Source organism: Epinephelus fuscoguttatus, linkage group LG15, assembly GCF_011397635.1.
Source record: "Epinephelus fuscoguttatus linkage group LG15, E.fuscoguttatus.final_Chr_v1".
Lineage (NCBI taxonomy): Eukaryota > Metazoa > Chordata > Actinopteri > Perciformes > Serranidae > Epinephelus > Epinephelus fuscoguttatus.
Window position 1 is genome coordinate 34,487,466 of NC_064766.1, and position 24,789 is coordinate 34,512,254.

General features: G+C 43.4%; 1 protein-coding gene across 2 annotated transcripts in view; it reads right to left on the reverse strand.

Annotated features, from left to right (window-relative positions):
- LOC125902431 (dipeptidyl aminopeptidase-like protein 6) overlaps positions 1-24,789 on the reverse strand; it is a 172,081-nt gene that overhangs the window by 135,889 nt on the left and 11,403 nt on the right. Inside the window, exons 1-2 of one of the 2 annotated variants that reach the window (XM_049598761.1) lie at positions 14,558-14,645; positions 14,217-14,292 (exon numbers count right to left, since the gene is read on the reverse strand). In XM_049598761.1, the coding sequence (XP_049454718.1) occupies positions 14,217-14,273 (57 nt within the window). In that variant the 5' untranslated portion in view covers positions 14,274-14,292; positions 14,558-14,645. Of the gene's footprint in view, positions 1-14,216; positions 14,293-14,557; positions 14,646-24,789 lie in introns of those variants that run through there. The other variant, XM_049598759.1, reaches the window with a different exon arrangement.

The window sequence follows — 24,789 nt, forward strand, 5'->3', positions numbered from 1 at the left end:
TCAGGATCACAACGTTATATTGAATATGTCTAGAAATAGGCTAATACCCATCACTTCTAAGGTAGAAACATCTTCTTCTGTCAGTGTTTATCAAAATTTAATTACGCCTCACTGAAGGCTAAAGTCAATAAGAGCGTTCAGAGGAATACACTGCTTGTCCCTGAATTACACCAAGACTACATTACAACACTTGGCTCATTTCGGGCCCCATGTAACGACGGTGGATTCAATTACTGTGTGCTGCAAGTCAGGACACTTTATTACAAGTGTGGCCCGCTGAACGAAAGCAGAAGACACCACAAATCACCGAGGCAGCCGCAGAATTCAGGTCGGGTCAAATTTACTTGATAATATTCAACAACAACCGGCGTAAACCCACACAGAGTCCCATGCAGATTACAATTCACGCATCGTTTTTATAAAAACCCCTCTATAAATTCACATTATGGTAAATATTCAGGTAAGTGGTCATTTCTAAACTCGTTTTTCACCATGCAGCGTGTAAAATTCAACTTTGTTAACTACTCTCCGGCACTGAAACCAGCCGAGCATGTCGCCTGTTGGAACTGCCATATTATTATCTCCTACGGAGAATGAGTGCTGAATCTTCCAGTATATTACGGATGAAGGGAAGCTATGTACTGAGCCCAAATTGAAATGGCAGCAGATAAGTCACAGAGGAAATGGAGTTTAATGCTGGCTGATGTGGTAGAATAGACTGTGGCTACGTTTGAGGGGAGCAGCAGACTACAGTCGTGGATTGTGACAGCAGCAGATGATGAGGAGGAGAAGCAGGGAGCTGGGGAGCGGAGACACCGAACAAGAGAGCGTGTCACTAAGAATTTATTTTCACATGTGTGTTTGCGGGTAGATAGATAGTGTGTGTAGCAAAACAAGGGCTGAAAAGAAGGGTCGGAGTGAATGAAATAAGGGAGCTTATCACATGGGAAGTGTGAGACATAACCTAAACCACCCTGCTTCTCCCACGCTCTTTTCTCACACGGATATTGGTTGCATCATTTTTTGGGTGCTACAAATATAATGTAATATTCCTTATGGCTCCACATACATTTGTGCATCTCAACCACTGCGCAAAGTCAGAGTATTTGTAATTGGAGTATACTTGAGTGTGTCTCTGCTGGGAATACATTTGGAGCCAGAGATACAAACCATCATTTTATCTATTACTGACAGAAGACTCTAATAATCACCATCAGATTGTGTCTGTTCTCGCATCATTTTAATTGCTTAAAAACAACAAAAGTTATCCTAAACTTCCACTCTTCATCAATCTCCCTCGCAGCCCATTTGCATGCAAGAACGAGAGCAGCATAAAGTCTGCATTTAGTCAAAGCTGAGCAATTAGCTGATCTCACAGCCATCTGAATGATTTCCACATAAACAAAGAGAAAACAAAATATTTAAATTCAGAACATGCCAACCAGGAAAGCGAGCCAATCATTTAAAAAAACATCCGGATATCTCATACAACAACGCATACGTACTTCAATCCAACTGTTGGCCAGCTCCCACCGAAGTCATTAGATGGCAACACATCACAAAGAATAACAATGAGGCGCTAAGAATTCTCCACAGCATATGTAAGCAAGCATTCATTAGGAGTCAGCACTTGAAAGAAGATTAAATGGGAAGCGTTTGTCCAGCAGGATCCTCAGAGGGAACGTTGGGACCAGCCGCCCCCGTCTTGCCTGTCCAGTTGTTATCAAAATCAGCCAGCAGCCTTTTCTGTCAGGAGCAGGAGACTCACCCATAAACACAGACATTCCCCCACAGCGTGCCGTGCATGCTAAAAGGGCCCACTTACCCTTCTGGAAGGAGTGCTAGTGTCTATCTTCAGCTGGGTGGCTATGAGGACAGACATGGTGAAAAGTGCCACTTGCTTTTCCCCCCTCGCTGTGCTCGCACCTTTGTGCTGTGAAGTTGAGGCTGCTGGAGGTGTCTGAGAAGTTCTCCCCCCCTAACCTCCTCTCCCTCGCCTCCCCTCCCCTCCCCTCCAGCTAAGGGAGAGGATGACCCGGGGGTCCAGGAGCCCGACCAAAACGCCTCCCTCTCTCCTCGCAGGGTGAATCAATCACACAGACCCTGGCATCGCCTCCACAGGGGGGCGAGGGGGTGGGATAGGAGGGGAGGGGGTGCATCTACTCTGCTCAGGCTGCTCCAAGCTCTACTTATCTCTCCCCGTCCTTCCTCCCTCACTCCTTGGCTCACTCCCTCACTTGCTCGTCTTTCCCTCCCTCACACACACTGAAACTCTCCCAACAAGACTTTTCCCAGCGAAGGTGAAGAGTCCAATAAGTAAATAAGACACACACGTAAACTGTAAACAACAAACACAAACAGTTTTGCATCATATCAGCACCAATACTGCCTGCGAGGCATTTTTCCCCTCAAGTGTGTGTGTTTTTCCAATCTGAGTGTGTGCGTTCATATTACCAAGAAATGGATCAATTCAGTCCTCTTTGCAGCTTGGTTATGATTAAGTGCAAGTAATATTTATGCTGCCTGTCTTCCACATCATAAAGTACATCCCCCACACACACCCATCAAGCCATGCTAACAGGACAGAAGCCTGGCACGAACCACACTGCTGCTTTATTTATGTAGCATTTGTGTGCCTTGTGTATTGAGTCCCAAGGCTGAGGGTGCGTAACCGTGTTTATTTACCCAAACCACAGTATGGAGCCATGGCAAAGAAGGGAATGAAATGGCATTCGTGAAACTAGGAGTAGTCACATTTCTCAATGAAAGTCCCTCTTTTCTTAATCTAATCTGCTCAAGTGAATATGACAAAAGCCGCAGGCAAGAGGCACCGTACCTCGAGAAGACCAGCGCAGACGGCACACACAGCAAAGCATTCATAACTCATTCAAGAGCGGTGAATCACAAGGCTACACACAGTCGGTCCCCGCTCAGATATGGACTCGGGGGCTGAATCATGGCTCGTATTGATGCGGCTGTCCGGCGTTTTGCTCGTGTGTGAAATCAAAATGCTGAGGCTATGTGAACTTTGCAGACGGTGCAGGGGTCATTAAGGTGCCATCGCACTGCAGAACAGTGCCTCAAGTTTTCACACTCTGCGGCTACGGAGGCTGGTATCTAATTTCACATTCATGAGCAAGATGTGCACTATTTTAATATGACCTTGCCAATTATTCATTGGAGAAGTGAATAAAATAAAGCTGGGACGCTGATGTTCTTATTTCATAGACAGTGGTGTGTTTTATACCCTGTGGTGGGAACTGGTTTAAAGGTTTCACGGTGCTTCATAAATACTTATATTCAAAGTCAGCCGATTTCTTTTTGACCGTGACTCATGGACTTGCTTAAAGCGAGACTCTTCCCCCTGCAGCTGCAGCAGTTTATCACTAATGACTGCAGGGCTATGGCTCATATTTTACATGTTTGATTTACACAACTAACCCAAGATGACAGCAGCAGCTGATAAAGAGCCGCACTTTGTTAAAGGTAGGCAGTATAGCCACAGAGCATGAGACAATAAAAGATGAAATCAAAAGCATAAAAACAAAAGGGAACAGCTGCACGCTTAACATTTTGTCATATTTGTAAAGGCAGCATGCAAAGCTATACAGGACAAGGATAAAGACGAGCTAAAGTTCATCTTTGCCAGCACACCACAGGAGATGGGGTTTCATGTGAGAGAATAATTGCTCCGATGACTGCACCGGGAATAATAAAGTCCTTTGAGTTAATACAAGACATAGTGGTTGTAGTTATAGCCGTTGCTGCTAACAGGCTGATTTTGTGCCATGACATTTCCCCGGGGTCCTTTAAACAAGCCCCTGATTGGTCATCTTCCGTATTCATTTTTGTCACATTTACAGCCGTGACATACACTCCTATGATTATGAACATCGCCGGCTCACAGTAAGTCACTGTAATTGCAATTAGTGTAAAAGGTCAGCGGCGTTATTGCTGTAAAGCACAAAGGTGATGCGGTGTTTTATCACACTGACAGAAGATTAACAACGTACAGCTACTTTTTTTTTTTCACTTGTTTACTTACGCTCATTTACTGATTTCCTCCGTCTGTCACCTCCTGCTGATTTTGCATAATGTAAGCCGCCATTAAAGCATTTCAAGAGCGGATGTCAAAACAAAATCATTAATAAAATCTGTGTAATCTATCCGTGGCACTGAGAAATTGAAGACATATTAGTTTACATCAGAACTTATAAATCCCAATAACAGTGTGCATTTAGGTGTTATTAAATCACATTTAACAGCATGCTCAAGGGAAATGTTTAAGGAAGTATTTCACTGCTGGAAAGATGCAAATAGTTTTGAAATTGGTGCTAAATGTCCAGAGATAACAGAGAAAAAGGTGGCTGTGGGATTTTGCTCAAGAGGTAGAAAACCTACAACTACCATGATGCACTGCACTGCACTGGAACAAAAAATACTCCTGCTGTTGGGTGATGTATTACGAGCTCTTACGTTTTGACACAGGAAACAATATAGCAGCCAGCTAGGAACAAATCATCTCATATTAAAGATATATGTTTCTGAAATAATTGTAGACGAGAATAAGACAACACAGTAACAGAGTCTTGGTTCATATTTGATCAGCACTGTGTATTTTTGGAGTCTGAGTTTGGGAAAGAAAGAGAGAATGAGGGGCGGCTGTTTCTAGCTATACTCTTTGTGTCCCTGATGAGGAAGAACAATCTGTAGTTCGAGCAGCAGCCCTAGATGTGGAGATAAGCAAGGAGATCTGGGCGCTGGTAAGATGGAGGAAGGTTTATCATAGTTCAGTTAAGCCCAGTTCAAACCAAAGATTTACAGCAAGACCGTTTTAGACTGTTGCAAAGAAAAGTTGCAGCGGTGTGAACTGGCTCGACTGAGCTCGACTCAAGCCGGCTGATGGTGTCACCTGCAGCTCAGCTGGTCAAATCACTGGTGGCTGGTTTTAGAATGTAAAGCATGGCACCTGTTTCTACAGCAAGTCGGCTTGTAGTGAAGTCAGCTGGTCAAATCAAAATGAACGCAGGCAATGTGTTCGCAGTGTGTCCCTGCCGAGCTCTCTGTTTCAGCCCTCACGGTGTGCTGATGTTGGAAGGTGGGTCACTTCTGCTGCTCCTTGTATGTGCTTATGCCCCCTCTCACACACACACACACATTCTCACTTGCTGATTATTAGCGCTGTTTACTTACATTACTGGTGCGTATTTATTATGAATACAGTCCATCTGATGCTGGTTTTGTTTCTGTTTTTTGCCATTTCATCGCTACTACAAATGCAACTGTGGCCAGTATCTCACGATCACTATCCTCCTTCATATTTCAAGCTGTGAACCGGCAGGTTTTTAGAACATTGCAGAACAGCGCATTGCAAGTATAGTTGCCTTTTTCAACTCATCTCGTCAATCAAATTGCCATACAAATGACACAAATGCAACTGTTTCCTCTAATAGTGAAAAAGTATTCAACTTTCCACTGCTCCCGACATCAGCGGCCCTCGCTTATGATTTTACGCTTCATTGCTGTGTTCATGTCTGCTACCTAGAAGGACGTATCTGGTGTCAGGTACAGTAATTTGCTAGTTTACCATCTGTCTATGAAAACAACAGATTCTCACTCCCACCTTGTCTCATATCGATGTTTGGTCATGGAACTTCCACATACAGATTAGAGGTGAAAGGTACCCTGGGTGCGTTGGTTGTTGACGTTCTAGGACGCCCTGTCAAGTTCTGCCTGTTACATGCATTGTTTTCTTTCAAAATGCACTTCTGTTTTCACAGGAAATTTGCTATTTACATACAGTCTCTCAAAATAAACACACTACGTCAGTACAACAATGTAAGTTGCCATTTTTTTCTCCAACAACAAAAGCACACGGTTAGGTTTAGGAAAAAAGAACAGGGTTTGGCTTGAGATGCGAACACCACTCTCCTGGGTGAAAGTCTGTTTGCTGAACCAATCCAACACCCCTCCAACCCACCCTACTCAGACTTCCGCTGCCTTAACTTACATTCTTTTCCCGCCGCGTTCCCCGCTGATGCCACTGAGCTCCGTTAAACTATAACAACAACTGGCCACATATCATGCCGACATTAAAGGACTGCTTTTTCATCAACTCTGACGCTGCAAGTCACTACCCAAGTGCCGGATTTTGACGACTTCAGAGTGAGACCAAATTGATAAAAACATTAGTTTAATCTTCGTGGTTCCTACTAGGTGCATGTCTACAAACTGTGCGACTCTCCTGCAATCGTGATGTGAATGAAAAAAAATTCAAAGTAATTCTGCTTGATTAATCAACATTGTGTTAGTCATAAATTATATTTTGAAAGACAAGGGCTGTTTAAAATCAGTCTGAGGGCCACAACTGGTCCCCGGGCCAGACTTTGGACATGACTGCTTTGAAGCATGCACGGCTCTCTAGATCCAGAGAGGAAGCTGGATTTATAACCAGATACCACGGGGATAATGAAATCATCAGTTTAGGTTTTTGGCTTGTCCAACAGTGTTTACCTAACTGATGTCTACAGCCGCTGAATTAAATGGATAAATCATAAACCGATCAATAAATAAGTCTGGTAAATACCAAACAGCGCTTGAAAGAAACAAATCATCCCTAATAACGTATTCTGCTTGCTGTTTTTTCCTGTGAGCTGCAATGTTTTTAACACTGCTGCAAAGATTAGGCTTGACAACCTTATAGGACGAAGGTTAAAACCCAGAGGGACATTCAAAGGGTTTATGTGACTGCGTGAATGTGTGTTAGTGTTTCTCTCTGTGTGCTAATGTGCAAAATGAAAGTATAATCTAAGCTCACTTCAAAACTTTGTGCCCCATGATGCCGTCAAACCTTTATGTCCTTAGCCAAGCTCTGATCTTGACCTTCAGCCAGACCGCAGCACCTATCCATGGCTAATCGACTCAGAGGCCCCGAGCATCCACCACCAGCGCTCCTCCCTATGGATCCCAAAGATTCACACTGCTGTACTTGGTATGCTCCTCAGACCAGCTTCTCTTTGAGCACAGGGAAGGGCAGTGGTGCAAAGATATGAATAGAGAACACAATGCTGTTTGTCAGAATAGGAATGAGTCCAGGAATATGTGCATATCAGGCTATGATGTGTCTTTATCAGCGACATGCAAGAGGCTCCTACCACAGACGGAGCTCTATCAGGTCATCTGTTTCAGGTGACAGCTACAGATGAACCCTGCACCCCGGGGAGCAATGCAAGAGCAAGACTGTGACCAGGATGAAGAGCTTGCGGTGTTCACGGGTGGCCAGGAGCTGGAAAAATCTAGGAAGCTTTCATAAACATGGTTCTCATCTACAGCAAACCTTCCCCAGAGAAGCCAAACCCACGGCACAGCAGTTAGTGATGACAAATGACTGCTGTTGAATGGTGTTCTCCCTTGCTGCCGGCCGTCCCCCGGTTGTTTCTCCATCTCCAGATTTCATTTCATTGAACAATGTGCTATTGTTCGCCACCGCATTATCACTCTCAGCGCGGTCATTGGGTAAAATAAACAGATGGTATCGAGATGGGCGCGTAGCATGTGTGTGTATGTACACACCAGGAGAATGAAAGTCATTTTGTACTGGCTAATAGTGGCTGTGGGCAGCAATACAAACATTTTAAGCAGGCGATTCAAAGTGCAATGGTTCAATGCAGAAATACAGAGGGTGATACTAGATGAATACAGAATGTGTTTGAAAGGCATTTCATCCGTACATATTCCTGCTGCATACAAATGGTTTCAGTGAAAGTTTGTCTGTACGATTCTCCTCCAGGGAACCTTAACATTCAGCTCAGAGTGCCAGTAAATCCTTGACATACGCTTTCAAACAGCTCTGATACAGTTGCTCTCAAACCTGATCAAACAGATTAAAGTTATGATCATGTTCCCTGTAAATATACTTGAATAACAACATGCAACATGACCCCACAGACAGACTTACACAAACATTTTTAACTGTGTGCCTGAGCATTAGAGACAGTTACTGCGACCTTTTGCCCAGAGTGGAACAATAACGTTTGTATCTTGGAAACAGAGAGCGCTGTCAGCTGACTGACTGCCTCTCAGCAAATGCAAATGATGGAAGTCTAGACTCAGGAGAAAGGTACTGGCCTCGAAAACATCAGACAACACCAGAGGCAGCCAGCACAGCAGATGAGACAAGACACTGTGAGGCAAAATTTAAAATGGTTTTTCTGCTCCATGGTGTAGGAGGCACAAATGGATGCCAACGATTCAATCTGGGCCGTGTCTGAATATGATTAAATCACGCTGAGTAACCTTTCCATCTGATTTAAATGAAATGCATTTAAAGTTGTTGACGTAAGATGCAAAATGATGAATAAAAGGTTGTTGACGGAAGTCAGTGGCATTAAAACATAATGTGCCGTGTCCTCAAACACCACAAGATACTAGAAACAGCAAATATGCAAGACCATGTAACAGCCCGGTTTCTGCAGAGCGCTTTTGGATGTTGGGATTTTTTGAATCCTCTTGGGTGACATTTCATTATAAAAGCAGTCATGAATTTAATCTCCACAGAAAACATCAAAACACCTCACCACAGAGGCAGCAACAGCCGCTGACAACAAACACTGCAAAAAGCTTAATGCAGTGCAGTTGTGGAGAACTGTAATAAACACCCAGTGGTGTCGTGGTAGATGAAATGGGTGTACTACTATGTAGATGGATAGGTTACTGAGGAGGAAGTGGGCATACCATCCGATATATTCCAGTGGCTCTTTGGCTGATAGGTGGGTATACTGTAAACGACCAGAAAAATTATACGATATATTAGGATACGATGCAATGTGATGTGATGTGATGTGATGTGATAGGATACGATACCATAAGATACGATACGATGTGGCTTTATCATCCTGAAATTAATTTTACGTCCTCAGACAAACACAAATTAGACATATGATTACACAAACAGCACATACACATAAAAAGCACCCCAAACATAATTTTAAATAATCTTTTTAACTTTGCGCCTCTTCATTTTATTGCTCTGTAAAGCACTTTGAATTGCCCTTGTGTGTGAAATGTGCCACACAAATAAAACTGCCTTGCCTTGCCTATCCTCAGATTCAGATCTTAATTAGCAGCACACTGATTTTGGTTTAGCAGAGGACAGACTGATTTATAACTGATTTTCTCAGCCTGTTGTGTTTAAATGGAGGGACACTGAATCAGAATTTGGTTTTCTCCATTTAGAACATGCGAGTTAGCAAGTCTGAGCATGCTCCTTTTGTGGGTTGCTTGAAAGAAGTGTGCTATTAGGGGTCTACAGTCTGTGTTTGAAGGATATATCCAGGACTCAAACTCAAACTGACTAAGCAGCAACAACAGGTTAAAAAGACAAAGATAGTTAGAAGCTAAAGCCGAACTATAGGCTACAGATCACAGTGTAAAAGTGAACGACCACATTACTGCTGATCGCCACACAAGACAATGAATATAAAGGGAAACTTTGCTGATATTGAACCAGCTGTGTGGCATCGCAGTGTGTGCAGATGAACGGTGACTGGCTTCACCCCCGTGCTGCCAGCACCCAGACTTCCACCGCCGGACTGGCAGGGATCTCCAGGGGAAGCTCAACTCCATTCATCTGCGCACACTGCGTTGACACACAGCTGGTTGAATATCAGTGAAGTTTCACCAGTTCCTGTGCAGCAGGGTCGGTCTTTGTTTAACTGTTATAATCATTTAAAAGCAAGAGCAGCATGTGTAGACATTCAGTAGGCTATATCTTCAGTAGCTAGCTAGCTAACCCTACACTTTTCAGGGTTTGATTTTGGTTTTGGAACAGGGAAGACACGTTTATCTTTTTTCCAACCTCTCCAGGTAACGAGTATCATTAATACACGACGTGGCCCAGGCACAACATTTAGCTCCAAATCCACAAAACCATCCTGAAAATGAAGGAAATCTGAAACGCCTGCATTAGAGTCAATGGAGCACAGCTGTGTTGTTGTCAAACCCTGGTCTGAGCCGGCCTGATGCTATGTTATGGTTGGCCAGTCTGTGTCCAGGGGCGGGACTTAGCAAAGGGTCAGTTGTGCTCTGCATAATGTATCTCCCAATCAGGGCTGTGTCAAGACACTCTGGGGGCCCCAGGCAAGGGGCACCTTGATATGATGAATGATGAATGATATTTCAGTGGAATAAATTACTTATTGACTTATTCATACTTCAAAAACAGCATCAATAAGTGATTAACATAGGGGGGATCAAAATAAAAAAATAAAATAAAATAAAAATCAACCAGCCACCCTCCTCCTCTGACAAGTAAAGAACAGTCCCTTCATAAGTAAAGAACAGTCCCTAAAGTGCGGTGAGGTTTGTGGGCCGTTACCTGCCACAAAGAGTAATGTGAATGGCTCGTTTCTCCTCTGACACATCAAATACCTGTGTGCCACCACGGCTTAGCTGTTCAGGTATTTCTGGGCAGTCATGAAATCAACAAAGACGAAATTATTGGACCTGGAGCTGGACTTCTCCGTCATCAGTAAGCCGTTATCTTGCGCCGTATTTGACAGGAATAAGGCGTCTGTGACCCCCGTTCAACCCACAGTCCCCAGAGTGTCTTGAAACAGCCCTGAATACCTGAAATGTCACTGGATACAAACCACTGCAGCAGCATATTGAGTGCCAGGTGGACAGCGCGCACCGTTATTGGACAGCGCATGGAGACTCACTCACTTGCGATTGGACTTTGAACTTATCCCACAGTAGAGGTACCGTAGTACTACGATACTCCAACAATGCTAGCGCGGATGGCAATCAATCATGCGGGACATGGTCTCAATTTGCGTGACGCGTGAAAAGAGACAGAAATGCTGTGCAGTCCCGCACAATGCGGGATGTCTGGTCACCCTACGTAGCCACTCGCAAGCAGCGAGCTAGCGGGGGGGATTCCAATGTGTTGTCGTTGTTGCAGTGTCTATAGGGGTTCCATCATATTGTCATTGATATGGACCAATGTCAGCCGTCTCTGGGGGCCCCCTTCCAGCTCGGGGCCCTAGGCAATTGCCTAGTTTGCCTGTCTGGTTGCGACGTCCCTGCTCCCAACAAAAACTACATCCATGTCCTCAAGAACAAAGCTCTTAATACTCAGGCATCATCAGCATATCTTAGAGAGCTCATAGTACCTTATTATCCCACTAAAACACTGTGGTCCGAGAATACGGGCTGACAAAAGTAGAATGGGAGCCAGAACCTTGGTTACCAAGCTTCTCTCCTGTGGAACCATATTCCAGTTTTAGGTCCAGGAAGCAGACACCGTCTTGCCACCTAAGAGTAGATTTAAGATTTTCTCTTTGATAAAGCTCATAGTCAGGGCTGGCTCAGACTCTTCTTGCACCAGCCCCTAGTAAACCTGCTATTTAGGCCTCAACAGCCAGGGGGCTTCCCTTGACACACTGAGCTCCTCTCTCCTCCTCTCTCCCTCCATCTGTGTGAATTCATGTCCCACTAATGCAGGTTTCTAACTTGGCTCCTTCTGCGAAACCTGCGGGGTGCTTTCTCACCTCGAAGGTTTCTTGGATCGTGGCTGCACCTGCTGCTGTGATCCTGCTTGACAGTCACGGCAACTGTCATGATGATTAGACATATTTCCACTTTCATTACTGCTATTATCACTGCTATTATTGCAACTATTAATATTAGTCTATCATATCCACTGCCACTGTTTTCATCATTAGTCAGACTTCCATTATCATTACTGCTATTATTACTGCTACTGATAGTGCTCTATTATATCCACTGCTATAAATACTATTAGTCATATCTCTATTCTTATAACAGTTGTTAATGCTATTATTGTTGTTGCTGTGCACCTCTCTCCTCTCTCTGTCTCTTTTCTCTCTCTCACCAGAGAGTCTCAAGCTGTTCTGGAGGTTTCTACCTTTTAAAAGAAAGTTTTTCTTTGCCACTATCGTACAAAAGAGAAAAAATACTGGGTGCTCACTCTTGTTTGGAATTCATTCAAGAGTATGGTCTGGACCTGGTCCACATGAAACGTGTCCTGTGATAACTTTTGTTATGATTTGGCAACACTGACTAGACTTCTTTCTTCTTAGAAATGACCAACCCTTCCTATTAACTCCCAAAGGAAGGCTCGAAATGTCCTCGCTGAAAAGATGTGATTACAAATGGGTATGATAAGCTTGAAACACCAAGCTGCAGTGACTGATGACCTGTGATTCAAACACTCGTCTGTGAAGAGCAGCGGCTTTATTCCCGGCTGTGACTTATTCCTATACCCTAAGCACTAAATACATTCACGAGAGATAAACAAGGGGTGAAAGGAGGCCAAATGCAAAAAGGAATAAATGCTTATGAATGTATCCATGTAGATACAGCTAGTAAGTCTCTAACACAGAGCTCTCTCATTCTTCGTGCAGGATCATAATAACCAAATCAGGCGTAATGAGTTTTAGGGAAATCATGTCTGCATTTTTCTCCAAATTTGCTCTATCCTCTGAGAGTGGTGGGCAGCTTGGATATCCACAGCCAGACTTAATGATTTCTTCTCTATGCAAATTGACAGCAGATTATGGTAAAATTTAATAGGCTGTGCCCGGGAGTCCTTAAAGAGTCAAACTTTGGTCACAGAAACTTTACTCTTCAGGACTTTGGGGGCTTTCATAGCATTGAGCTGTACAGTAAGTGGTGTCAGCAAAAAAACTGAAATGCACAGAGGTAGAGCTTCTCATTGCAAGTGGTGGAAATTAGTTTGAAAGGAACTTGACTGGAGGCTTGTAAAGCCTAAATAATAAGAGAAAAATCTATGATGGTGCCAATGAATTGGAAGAAAACTTGGCGAGGAGGCTTGATCTAGAGTCAGTGTGTGACTTTGTGCCTCCAGCAGAGGGCAAACTAACTCCAGCTTCGGTTGAAAGGAAGACGTTGGATGACATCAAGAGCCAGTCAGAGTCTGATCTGCTACAGTAGCACTGACAAATGAGTGAATCGCCAGAGAAGGCAGCCACACATCCACATCTGACAAGACTACATGAAACAGATCAAGCAAAACATGCAGAGATCTAAGTCTAGTGCAAAACTCTTAGCTTCCCTCCTCCTGTTTTCTTGTTCTGAAGGTTTTTTTTTAAATATGTAGGAAAAAAAATACATCAGTGACAAGCAAGAAATCTTTAATATAAAACTTAAAAAACTCTGCATGTGTCACTACAGCTTACAGAAACGCATAAAAATAGCCTACTACAGCCTGTGATCTGGAAACATTTTTGGGGATGACATGCCCCCTAGAGGCACACAGATTTGTCACAATCCAAAACTCCTCAGAGTAACACATACAGGGCAACTGATTGTTGCCTCAACATATTTTTGTCCCTCATTCAAACCACAATCAATGCGCCCCCCTGTGTAATTCAAGTTAACTCTGGATCTTTTATGTGAGTGCTGCTCGGAAATGGCATTGAGGGAGTGCTATTGCTGGGGCATTACTGAAAGAAATATGTTATCCCTCCCTCCATGGGCTAATTTGTGATGTTTTGTTTGTGAGAGTATTGGAAGAAAAGAGAAATGAAGTCAGCTAACCTAAGTAGGTGAGACACAATCTGGCACATGTAGTAAAAGTTGGTGAAACACATTAAGTATAGGTTGTAAGGGAAAAGGAAATAACCAGACTCTTATCAGGGCAACCTAATTAGCTTGGCTTCACATGGAGAAGCTGTGGACACACACTCCATTTGGGCAACGAACTTTGCAAACAAGTCTTATCAAATGATTTGGTCTATCAGGTCTAGACTTCTAAAGGCAAATTGAAAACTCCCACTGAGAAGACATTTAATGGAGTATTTCTGCCTTGATACCAGCAGATGGATTTGTTGCAAAACAGTGTTGTCTCCAAAAAGAAGCTTGATGTAAATGATCCTGCATTTCAGTAAATAATTTAAGGAAACTTAATCTGATCTGACAAAGTTTAAAATCAAGATAAAAGACGCAGGAGACAGCAACGCCTCAACATCCACGACTCTGATCGCGCTGCTGGGGGTGAGTCTACAGCTGAAGACATAACAACATCGTCTCCTTGCACCAGTGCGCCTTCAAAAGTACTTAAACGACGCTGTGCCAATTGGCGACGGTGGATTTTTAAGCCTGATGGATAGAAAAGAAATGCCGGCTGGATGTGAGCAAGAAGTGGAAAGAAGGAGGCTTAAAATATAAATTACCTTCTCTCCTTTGGTGGATCCCCTGCGGTAGTTTCCAGCACCTGCTGATGAGTTCATGGTCCCATATAGCAATAGTCTGCAATACAAGAATATTCACCTGAAGCATTCAACTTTGTTCTCTCCCTCTCCCTCTCTCTGTCACACACACATACACACACTTTCTCGCCCACGTGCACGTACGCACGCACCCACACAGCCAATAACCACGAGAATATCTGTTTTCTCTCCTTCTTGGAACCTGCGAGTTGAAACAGCCTCATATGGCGACAGTCGCTCACTGATAATTACATGCGGCTGAGCTCCAGCTATTCCAGCACCGAGCGAGATTAAACGCCACCCACCTGTAGTAATGATGTTTTAAAGTGTTGTCCAATGGTAAATCAAAGCGCTATAGGCGCAGCCTCACTGTATACGGGTTGTGCCGTGTGCGCTTTCTGCCTGCGCGCACAGCCGGTGAGACCGATGATCAGCAGAAAGTTTCCAAGTCACTACGATTTCCAGTCAGCAAGTGGAGTTTCTTTTGCAGGGGTGTTGCTTAAAACGAGCTGGTCCACGGCCAGTTCTGGCGCTCTGAGTTAGAATATGCCGTTACAAAGGAAAGGAGAAAAGGAGAAGTGGAGCCTCCGCTTTATCAGCACATTGCATATGCGTCTCAGGTGTGAGGCGCCGCTGCAGTCCTCAAAGTGTCCAACGTTCAACTGTGCAGTTTGAATCCACTTAGTTGAATAGGAGTCTGTGTTGGCCGCTTCATCTGTACCTTTTTGAAATGTTCACGCCCCATCTGGTATGTCAGAACATATTGAGGATGGTTTGTGACAAGTTAAGAGCGCTTTTGTGGGGCGCGGGGGAAAAAGCAGCATCTATAGCTTCTGCTTATCTGAAGAGGTTCAAACATCTGACTCTGCTGAATGGTTTGTTTCTCTGATCCCGTTATGAGCTGGACAACAGCGGAACTCTGCGCGTCCTTTGCCCTCGGCGGCTGATTCAGGGCAGACAGAGCCAGCAATTAGAGGCATTTAGCGGTGGGTGGTGATCAAAGGCGAAACTGTGTCACCCTGTGGTCCCACAGCGGTTAATATTTTTCCATAGGTCTAATGAGCAAGGGATGCAAAAGAGTTCATTACTGAGCGTAAAGTGTGAATTTAGTGAAACCACAGGGAGCTAAGTGGCGGCGCACTCTGCAAATACTAATGATCCTGGGCTGGGGAGTTTTCTCCAACTTCAGCTGCAGCTAATTAGAGGGAACAAAGGACAGACTTTTCTTTTGTTAACAAGAATAATATGATTGATATCTATTTAAGGATATCAGTGAGGGAATGGCTGTGTTTTTCCACTTCTATCTGTCTTTTCTTCTGCAGACTTCTGATGTTGCCATCACAAATCACCAGTCACTCTGAAGTACATGACTGATTACAGTCAGTGGCCAGTAAAGGCAGCCTTTATACTGCTCTCTGTGGAGAGGTGAGGAACTCAGAAGGTGCTGTAACCCCACAACTTTCTTTCTTGCTGTTATTTTTTGCCGCATTGCACTGGTGTTGGGCCATAAATAATTGAACAGTAGAAGTAGGCCTATTATACCCAAAGAAACGCAGTTTAGGTATGACAATTCCCAACTGGGCTGCGTTGGCGAAATAGTAACAGGGCAACACGAAACATCTCCTCTCCTTTAAGGTAGATTATGAAGAAGGAACAACAAAGCCAGGCACAAATTGTGCTCTTTGTTGAACATTTATAGTGTGGAGCAAAGCAGTGATTATAATATGTTAAAAAATATCCCACCAATATAGACTATTGATAAAAAATACATTTATGTGGTAATACTTCCGGTTCCCCTGTTTCAAAGTCAATGGTTTATAGATGTCTGAAATAAGGTCTATGGTTCACACAAGCTTAAGAGACTTTCAGGTTTTGTTCTACGACATAAAATACATTGGTAAATATCCCACAAACTACATTTTGAAGCTTTTATGTGTCGTAAAAAAGGCGTTTGCTAACAAGTGGCTAAATGAGACTACATAACGTCATCAAGCCGACCACGGCTTCACAGCCTCGTTGTGATGGTGACGTTGAAATCATGCGACCGTGGTGCAGTTCTTTTATAGTGTAACATAACGTTATCTTTTTACCTCTGGCAACTACATTTACCCTCAAAAAGTCATGAAAGTTATCATAAAACTTTGTTGACCACAGAGTTTATTTTCTGCAATAATCCAACATCCATTGGAAAAGTTTCAATGGCTTTTTGACAAGGCAACCTGGGCAACACAAGTGGCAACCTTGGAGACTAAAGAAAGAAGCCAACATGGAAGACTGCAGTTCCTTGAATGGCCACTTGAGGCTGGCTCCAGAAGCTGGTCAGAGACCCCGTGTCCTCAAAGACCTGTTGTACTCGTTTGTGGATGCTTTTTTGACCCATCTAGTGGCCCTGATGGAGTGCTGAGAAGACGATCAAACTTGACTATCTAGAGAAGTAAAAGTCGTACCAAGGTTTCCGTTGGTGAACATGCCAAAAGATCATTTGCACAATAAACTAATCCATGTAAAAACAAGATGTCAGCCATCTCTGCCAAGTCAGTCTGCAGCCAATCCCAACACGAAAGTGGACAAGGTCCAAAACCTGATCACATTTTATGATTGAAACTTGTTCATGATTGATAATGTTCGTAGTTTGATATGGCAACAGATTTTAGCAACAGTAACAAGCTAAGATGCTGTTAATTAGGAAGTACTCGTTTGAGGACATGGGGACTTAATTATCATGACAGTGTTTAGTTTTTTATACTTATTGGGAACTACTGATCTGAAATAAGTAGAGGAAATTAAAAATGCATACCAAACAAAAGTTCGGATCTCAGGAGGATAGACCAAGCATGTGCAAAGTCCAGCCTGGGGGTCAAAATACACTATATGTGGCCCACCTCAAAGTACTGGTTAAACAAGCAAGATCCCTTTGCATTTTTTTTCTGTTCAGCTCATGATGGCAGGACTATTATTGAGTTTTTTGATAGTGTCCTCTGCTTCTCATTCAGATCCTGGCAGAGGTAGAGTGGGTCGTCCACTAATGGGAAGATCAGTGGCTCGATCCCCGGCTCCTCAAGATGTCGAAGTATCTTTGGGCAAGTTACTGAAACCCCAAACTGATGGCTGTCTCATCTTTGTGTGAGTGCATATGAATGGTTACTGAGCAGCAGGTGGCACTGTGTATGGTAGCCTCGGTGACAAGTGTGTGATTGTGTGTGTGAATGGATGAATGTGACATGTAGTGTAAGTGTTTTGAGTGGTCGGAAGAGTAGAAAAGTGCAGGTCCAACCCTCGCTCCTCCACAGTACCAACAAAATGGTCACTTCTGGCTCCAAAACACAAACATGGGGACTGCCAAAGTGCCAAACTTGAGAATTCAAAGAGTCCGCAAACCAATGGCTGACGTCACGGTAGCCACGTCTGTTATTTTAATAGTGTGCGGACAATGCTAACTTTCATGTCGGCCTGCAGAAAAACATCGTCCTTGCAGCATTACTGTTAACGGTTCTAGTATTAAGGTGTGTGCAGTTCTGCATGTGGTTTGTCCAAGTGGTGTTCCCGTATAGCAGAACACAGCTCAAGGGCGTATTCAGCTAATGTTAATGTCTATTGTTATGTTAAATTTGTCAGACAGCCCGTATGTGTCAATCATTTATGTTGAGTTGAATACTGTTTAGCTGTGCTTGCTTATGAGAAATGATGTAATATGGCAGCAAATAAGTTTTTAAACTTTGAATTGTTTTTCTTTGGTAACACCCTCGGACCCCCCCAGCAGATCTGGCCCCCACAATGTTGACTCCTTTCTACAGTCTTGGTGTGGAGACAGTTGTAAGTTCCAAATCCCATTTGCGAAATAATTTTAACTCACATTTTATGCAAAAATAATTCAAATTTTATAGCAACGTCTGTTTTGTTTGAATATGAAAGCCGTGCCAAAGTCATTCTCGTTTGCCGTGTCTGTGCATCACCTTCAGGCGAAACTTGCTTTCTCCCATTTTGTAACTTCAAAAAGGACACTTCATGGTGGTTTTGTAACATGCCTTTGTGTTTTCCAGAGAAGCAGTCATGCATGAGACAGGAGAAAGTACAAAGTATAGTGTGTGTGTGTGTGTGTGTGTGTGTGTGTGTGTGTGTGTGTGTGTGTGTGTGTATGACAGAGGGCTGAGCAGCATGGAGGCATCCTCCATCACAAAGCCATCATTTACAGATCAGCACCATGGACAGCAGCCAGGCAGCTCTGTGGTGGTGTTAATGGAAGAACAGGCAAGGGGCTCTAAAGCCACAGGAGACCAATTACAGTTGTTATACTGTTGTGGAAATGCTCAAGTGGAGAAGAGGTTTTAGGCCAGGAAGTGACTTATACTGAACCCAAATGAATTGGAAATCATCCAGATGAAATATAGCGTGGGAGGATGTATGAGGGAAATCTGCATAACAAATACGTTTGAAGATGCTCCTCTCGTTTTGTCTTTCTCTGTGTTTATGACCCTGCTTTGTAGTTTCATCACAACATTAGGTATAAATGAAGCACAGGGGACAGCTTTCAGAGGAACTTTACCAAGGTCTGATCTCACTGTAGTAATCTACACTCGTGAAATGTTCAGAAACTAGTCTTTGTTTCCACAGTTTCTTTGGAAAACATGGCCAAGAGATATATGGCCGAACTGTTTCCCATAAGAAGACTTTATTCATAATTAATGTTCCCTCTGTTTCCTGTGCCGTCATGTCAGCTGAATTGATTATCTGTACTGAATTTCATCTTTATAGCAAGAAATCAGCTGACCAATGCAAAGTATCAGTGTTCCCAAGATCCTGTTATCACATTACTGTCTGATGGTATGTGAGAGTGCTGTGAATCCTGTGCCGCATTCCCAGATCTTGTTTCAGTCCCTGTGGCCCATTATCACTTTATTTAGATGAAGCTTAATACACTGGGGACATTTAAAAAAGACATACAGTGCAGCAGTGCAATTGCTTTTGTATCTCCTTTAAAAAGTTCCAGATTTTAAAGTCTTTGATTTGATTTAACATGATTTTGGGATTTCAGCCTTTGAAGCATCCAGAGTTCCTACAGTTTTAATACTGACAAGGCGAAACCCCCAAATGTCTGCTAAAGGGAGTATATTTCGAAATGGGCTTCATGGATTTGCATATGACTTATTTATTCCATCAGTGAAACAGCAATCTCGACGCAGAATAAATCATAGACTTCTTGCTGAAAATCCAATTTTTCTCCCAGTTGGCCTTCCCCTTTCCTCATTAGAATATCAACAAAGTTGACCACATGGGCTGCGGGGCGATAAATAAATCTGTGTTCTGAGCACCACTGATTTAATGGACCCGCGGATCTCAGGGGTTGCAAGTGTACGTTTTTGGCACCACTGGCGGCATGTAGAAAGCCAGGCCCTGTAGTGATAATGACCTGGATGACCAGGGGAAGCAGCACTATCAGCTTAAAAACCTCCTCCACTTAATGATGTGTGGGCTGCTGAAGGGCTGACATGAGGTTGGAGTGACACAAGACTGCATACAGACAGCATCAGCGGTACCTCTGCCCTTGACATTCATTTACACTCCTCCACTTTGCCTGGAATTACTTAACACAGTTTGCCGGCGGGAACATGGGTCACATGACGCCTCTAAAATGCATCAGTAGTGCCTGACTTGGTGAGGAGCACTTTAGAGGGCGAGCCACTTTCCAAAAACCTACTTGTAACAAGTAGAACAACTGCGAAGCCAAAAGAGCTATACTACTGTAAAAGTTCAGGCTGCAAGTATTTAAATGTGCATTATCCACATAAAAACCTACAGCAATGAGCAATAAGAACATAAATGAATTACATTAAAGTATAAGACTGGCGATACCCCAAATTTTTATTGTCAACACATCTCTTAAAAACCCCAAACCAGTATCATGTCTCATCCTTGCTGGTTTTGATCTTTTTGTGGGATTTTAGTGACCGATATTTATCCTTTAAATGTACAGTGTGTAGGGTTTAGAGGCATCTGTTGGCAGAAGTGATGTATAATATTCATAACTATGTTTTCATTAGTTTGTAATCATCTGAAAATAAGAATCATTGTGTTTTCGTTACCTTAGAATGAGCCATGTAAATGTACGTACTGTTACATCTCTCACTGACAGCTGAACCATAGTTGGCACGCTGGCTTATTAACTTGAATTTTCGCTTGGCCCATTATTAGCTAGTAACTAGCTTCTAGCAGTCCGGACCACTTCACAGAAGGAAGGATGGTGAGACGTTTGTTGGCATGATACGCAGCTGCTTGCGTTTATATTTAAATTGTCCTGATCAATGAAATATGGTCCAACAACTAACTCTGTGGGCGAGTACAAAGACTATGTAAGTTCAGTGTTAAAAGAGATGAAATATAGGATGTAATCATCTGTATCAAAGCTTTATAGAATTACTCTGCAAGTGAAAAGGACGCAGGCCAAAATGTGTCCTGAGACAGAAGACGTAAAGCTTGTTTTTAGCCTCGCCGATTGCCAGAAATGGAGCAACGCCTGCGAGCTAGTTCAGGCGGTCAACTCGAGCCGCACCGATTCATACACACACGTCATACCTCACTCTGCATGTCATCTACAAAACACACCCTCCCAATTTGGCAGCCTATTTAAGCTGCAAAATCTTCCCTTCTCTCCCTTTGCCCTGCTGTTATTCATCAGGACAATCTCTCACACTGTCATCCTCAACAGATTGTCTTCCATTGGCATCACTCACACCCCCCTAGACTGGTTCCATTCATATCTCTCAGGCCCCACTCAGTTCATCCAACTAAAGTCCTTCCCCCATCACTTCAGGTGTGCCCCAGGGCTCTTTCCTGGGGCCACTCCTCTTCATCACTTACCTCCTTCCCCTTGGCAATATCTTCCGCAAATTCAATATCCATTTCCACTGCTTCGCGGATAACACCCAGCTCTACCTATCCAGCAAACCAACTTCCACCCTCCCACCCTCCTCCCTCACTACCTGCTTATCTGAAATAAAATCCTGGTTCACCTCAAACTTCCTAAAACTAAACAGTGATAAAACCGAAATCTTCCTCATCGGAACTAAATCTACATTATCCAAAGCTGACAGTTTTTCCCTCATAATCGACAGTTCCTCAGTTTCCTCCTCCCCTCAGGTTAAGAGTCTGGGTGTCATCCTCGACAGCTCTTTATCATTTCATTCTCACATCAATAATATTACCCAGTCTGTATACTTCCATCTACGCAACATAAATCGTCTCCGCCCCTCCCTCAGCCCCTACACCACTTCGATCCTTGTTCACAGCCTCATCACTTCCCGCATTGATTACTGTAACTCTCTCCTCTTCGCTCTCCCTCAAAAAACCCTCCATAAGCTTCAAATGGTCCAGAATTCAGCTGCTCGCATCATCACCAAAACCCCTTCATTTCACCACATTACCCCCATCCTACAGCATCTCCACTGGCTCCCGTTTAAACACAGAAAAGATTACAGTCCTTCTGTATACCTTCAAGGCCATCCATAACCTCGCCCCTCCTTATTTGTCGTATCTCCTCCACATTGCCACCTCCTCCCACTTCCTCAGATCTTCCTCCTCCATCCACCTCTCTGTGCCCTCTACCCGCCTCAGTACTCTGGAACTCACTCCCACCGGACATCCGTAACATCGACTCTTTTCCACTGTTCAAATCTAGACTCAAAACCCACCTGTTCAAGATATCACACTCTCTGTAATCGCATTATTACATTTCATTCTGTGTAGCTTTTATGTTTTTTATTGTTTTGTTTTATTGCTGTACAGTGTCCTTGAGTGTTCTGAAAGCTGCTTATAAATAAAATGTATTATTATTATTATTATTATTATCAGTACTGCTGCTTGCTCTTTCTGCCCCACCCCCACCCCAGCTCTGCAGGCTCTGGCTAAGGGGGGGATATTAATCCTCACTCCCCAATATCTAATGTAAACATATCTGCAGGGAGCGGTGAAGCTGGAGTCTAGACGTCAAACTCGAACTATGTTCTGCTGTCAAAACTTGATTTTAGCCCACCAGAGTACCAGAACTGCCTTTTACTGTGTGATTTGCTACTGTATTGGCCGGTTAAGAGGAGTCAGCAGTCAATGCCGGTATTAAACAGTTAACAAAATAGCTTCTTTTTTTTTTTTTTAAAAAAATTGAATCACCGTCCTTGAGCATGCAGTCATAAATGTACCAAAAAAAATCCATTAGGCTAATTGGTCCAGTAGCATGTGAGATTAGATACGGATTGACAGAACCTTCGTGCTTATACCTTGCAGAGATAGTAAGAAACATGAGTCACTGAAACAATGTGTTCCATAATCTAACCATATCCCTAACCATTACGACTAGCCCCACCCTTTACCCTAAATGTAATTCTAACCCTGACCCTAAAACCAAGTCTTAACACGCAAATAAATTTTTCTCCACCAAAAAACTGAAAGCCTTGTTAAAAGTCCAGGTACTGACAAATGCAATTGTTTTATCTGAGCTGGTTTTAGCCTCTTCCTTGTGTGTTTGATGGTTGTGTTTTCCTGTCTGCTGTCTTTTTATTTCTTTTCAAACTGTACCTGTCTTGGCCAGATCTCCCTCAGAAAAAAGATTTCTATCTCAAAGGACTTCCTGGTTACATAAAGGTTTAACAAAAAACAGCCAAAACTCTCCTCACTTTGCAAAACTATCCTCACCCCCAAGGTGGTAAATTCATTATTGGTCCTCACAAACATATACAAACAAGAGCAGACACACTCACCTACAAAGACCTACTGCACTGCATCAGCTTTCAGGGGCAGGTCTCAGACTTCCAGCCACGTTATCTCAGGTTGTGGTCGACAGCGACTTCCTATCAGATTGTCTTTCAGACAAGCAGTTCTACACAGCTCATGTTTACTGCTCCACTGACAAACATATAGTAATTACAAGTGACCCAAGCGAGGCTAAATTCTCTTACCCTACATTAAAACAGTATTTACAGACTGCATGCAGTAGGTAGTCTATATATATATCCGATCTGTATATTAAAATTGAATTGGGCATCTTCATCTTTCTCTGGCGCCGGGCAGATAGTGAAACCTCTTCTCATCTTCTCTAAGCTATTTGTTGCGGAGTAGATGGGATGATGGGCTGTTGGGAGATACAAAGTGTGACTGCCTGTATTAAAATGAGCACTTCTTGTCTGGATTAGGAGCCGAGAACAAGAAACACAGCTCGCACAAACGAATGTGGCTCTGCAATATGGAAGTGTTTCTGTGCCACTCGGGGGATATTAGTGATGCTCAATTGCGTGCAGTATGGCCATTTGTTGTGAAACACAGTCAAACTTTTTTATGGGGTTTCATCCGAGCTGCCATGGGTTCCCAGCATGGTAAACATTCATCACATGGTGTGTAATATGACTACATCAATGTGAGGAACTCCCAACACAGAGTCAGTGTTGTGGCTGTTTTAGAGGGATAAATCGTGCCATTAGTGGCTGTGCTGTTTCGCAATGCCACAAGGACTGTATTGGCCCAGATTAATCTCTGAAATGAGCCAACAATTCAATATCTCCATGGTCTATGTGCAAAGCGTCATATTTTATTATAGAATTCGTCAGCAGGAGGATGAGAGGAGACAGATAGTACACAAAATAAGCCTGTGAGAGATTCGATTTGGACACATTTGTGTGGGCTTTTGTGTTTTGCACTGAAGAGCTCAGCAAACAACATTACGCGCACACACTCTGAGTAAGTGGCTGTCATGTAAGGTACATGCAGCACAGATAAAGTGGTCCACTTTCTCATCTGAGCCACATTGCCAGTAATTTGCCGCAGCTGCAATACCTCTAAAATGCTCTCAGATGTCAAGAGGTCAAGATGTCGTACCTACATTCCAATCTGATCCGCGCAGTCGGGAAACCACCGCTCTGATACTGTTGCACCATCACATTATTCTGAGGACACCCACCGTAATGCATCACCCTGGCAGCACATTAAGCCTTATATGCTTTATGAAGAGGGATTATAAAGGGAAGAGTGAGCCAAATATCTCACGTTGACAGAAATACTCTGCACACACAAAGGTCTACATATTCCTGCTCAAAAACAATTACTCATCATCAAAGCCTTTTGTCTCCGCGTGCTTTGTTTTGACAAAGAGAGGGGGTCCATTCATCACCATGAATGGAGGGAGACACTGTGAATTTTCACGGTACTGTACCTCAGCATATTCAGCCACAGTCAACGCGGCTGGATCTTTGGCTTTGAGACGGTGGTGATTTGTGGTTTATGATTTATGGTTCTTTGGGCTCGGAAAACAAACCTGTCCTGCATGTGTAAATATTTCACTGAGGAGAAAAAATAAAAGTTGTTGCTCTCTTACATTCTTCGCTGAGTTAGTTTAACAGGTCAGCACCCAACACCACATTTTCCTCCTGTTACATTACATCACACACACACTTACACTTTGTATAAGCAGACAAGTTTTAAGGGTGTTCTAATACAGTGGGGGTCGCAAGATAAATCTGAGAGGTCGGGGATGTTTACTGGGAAGGAAAAGTAGAAA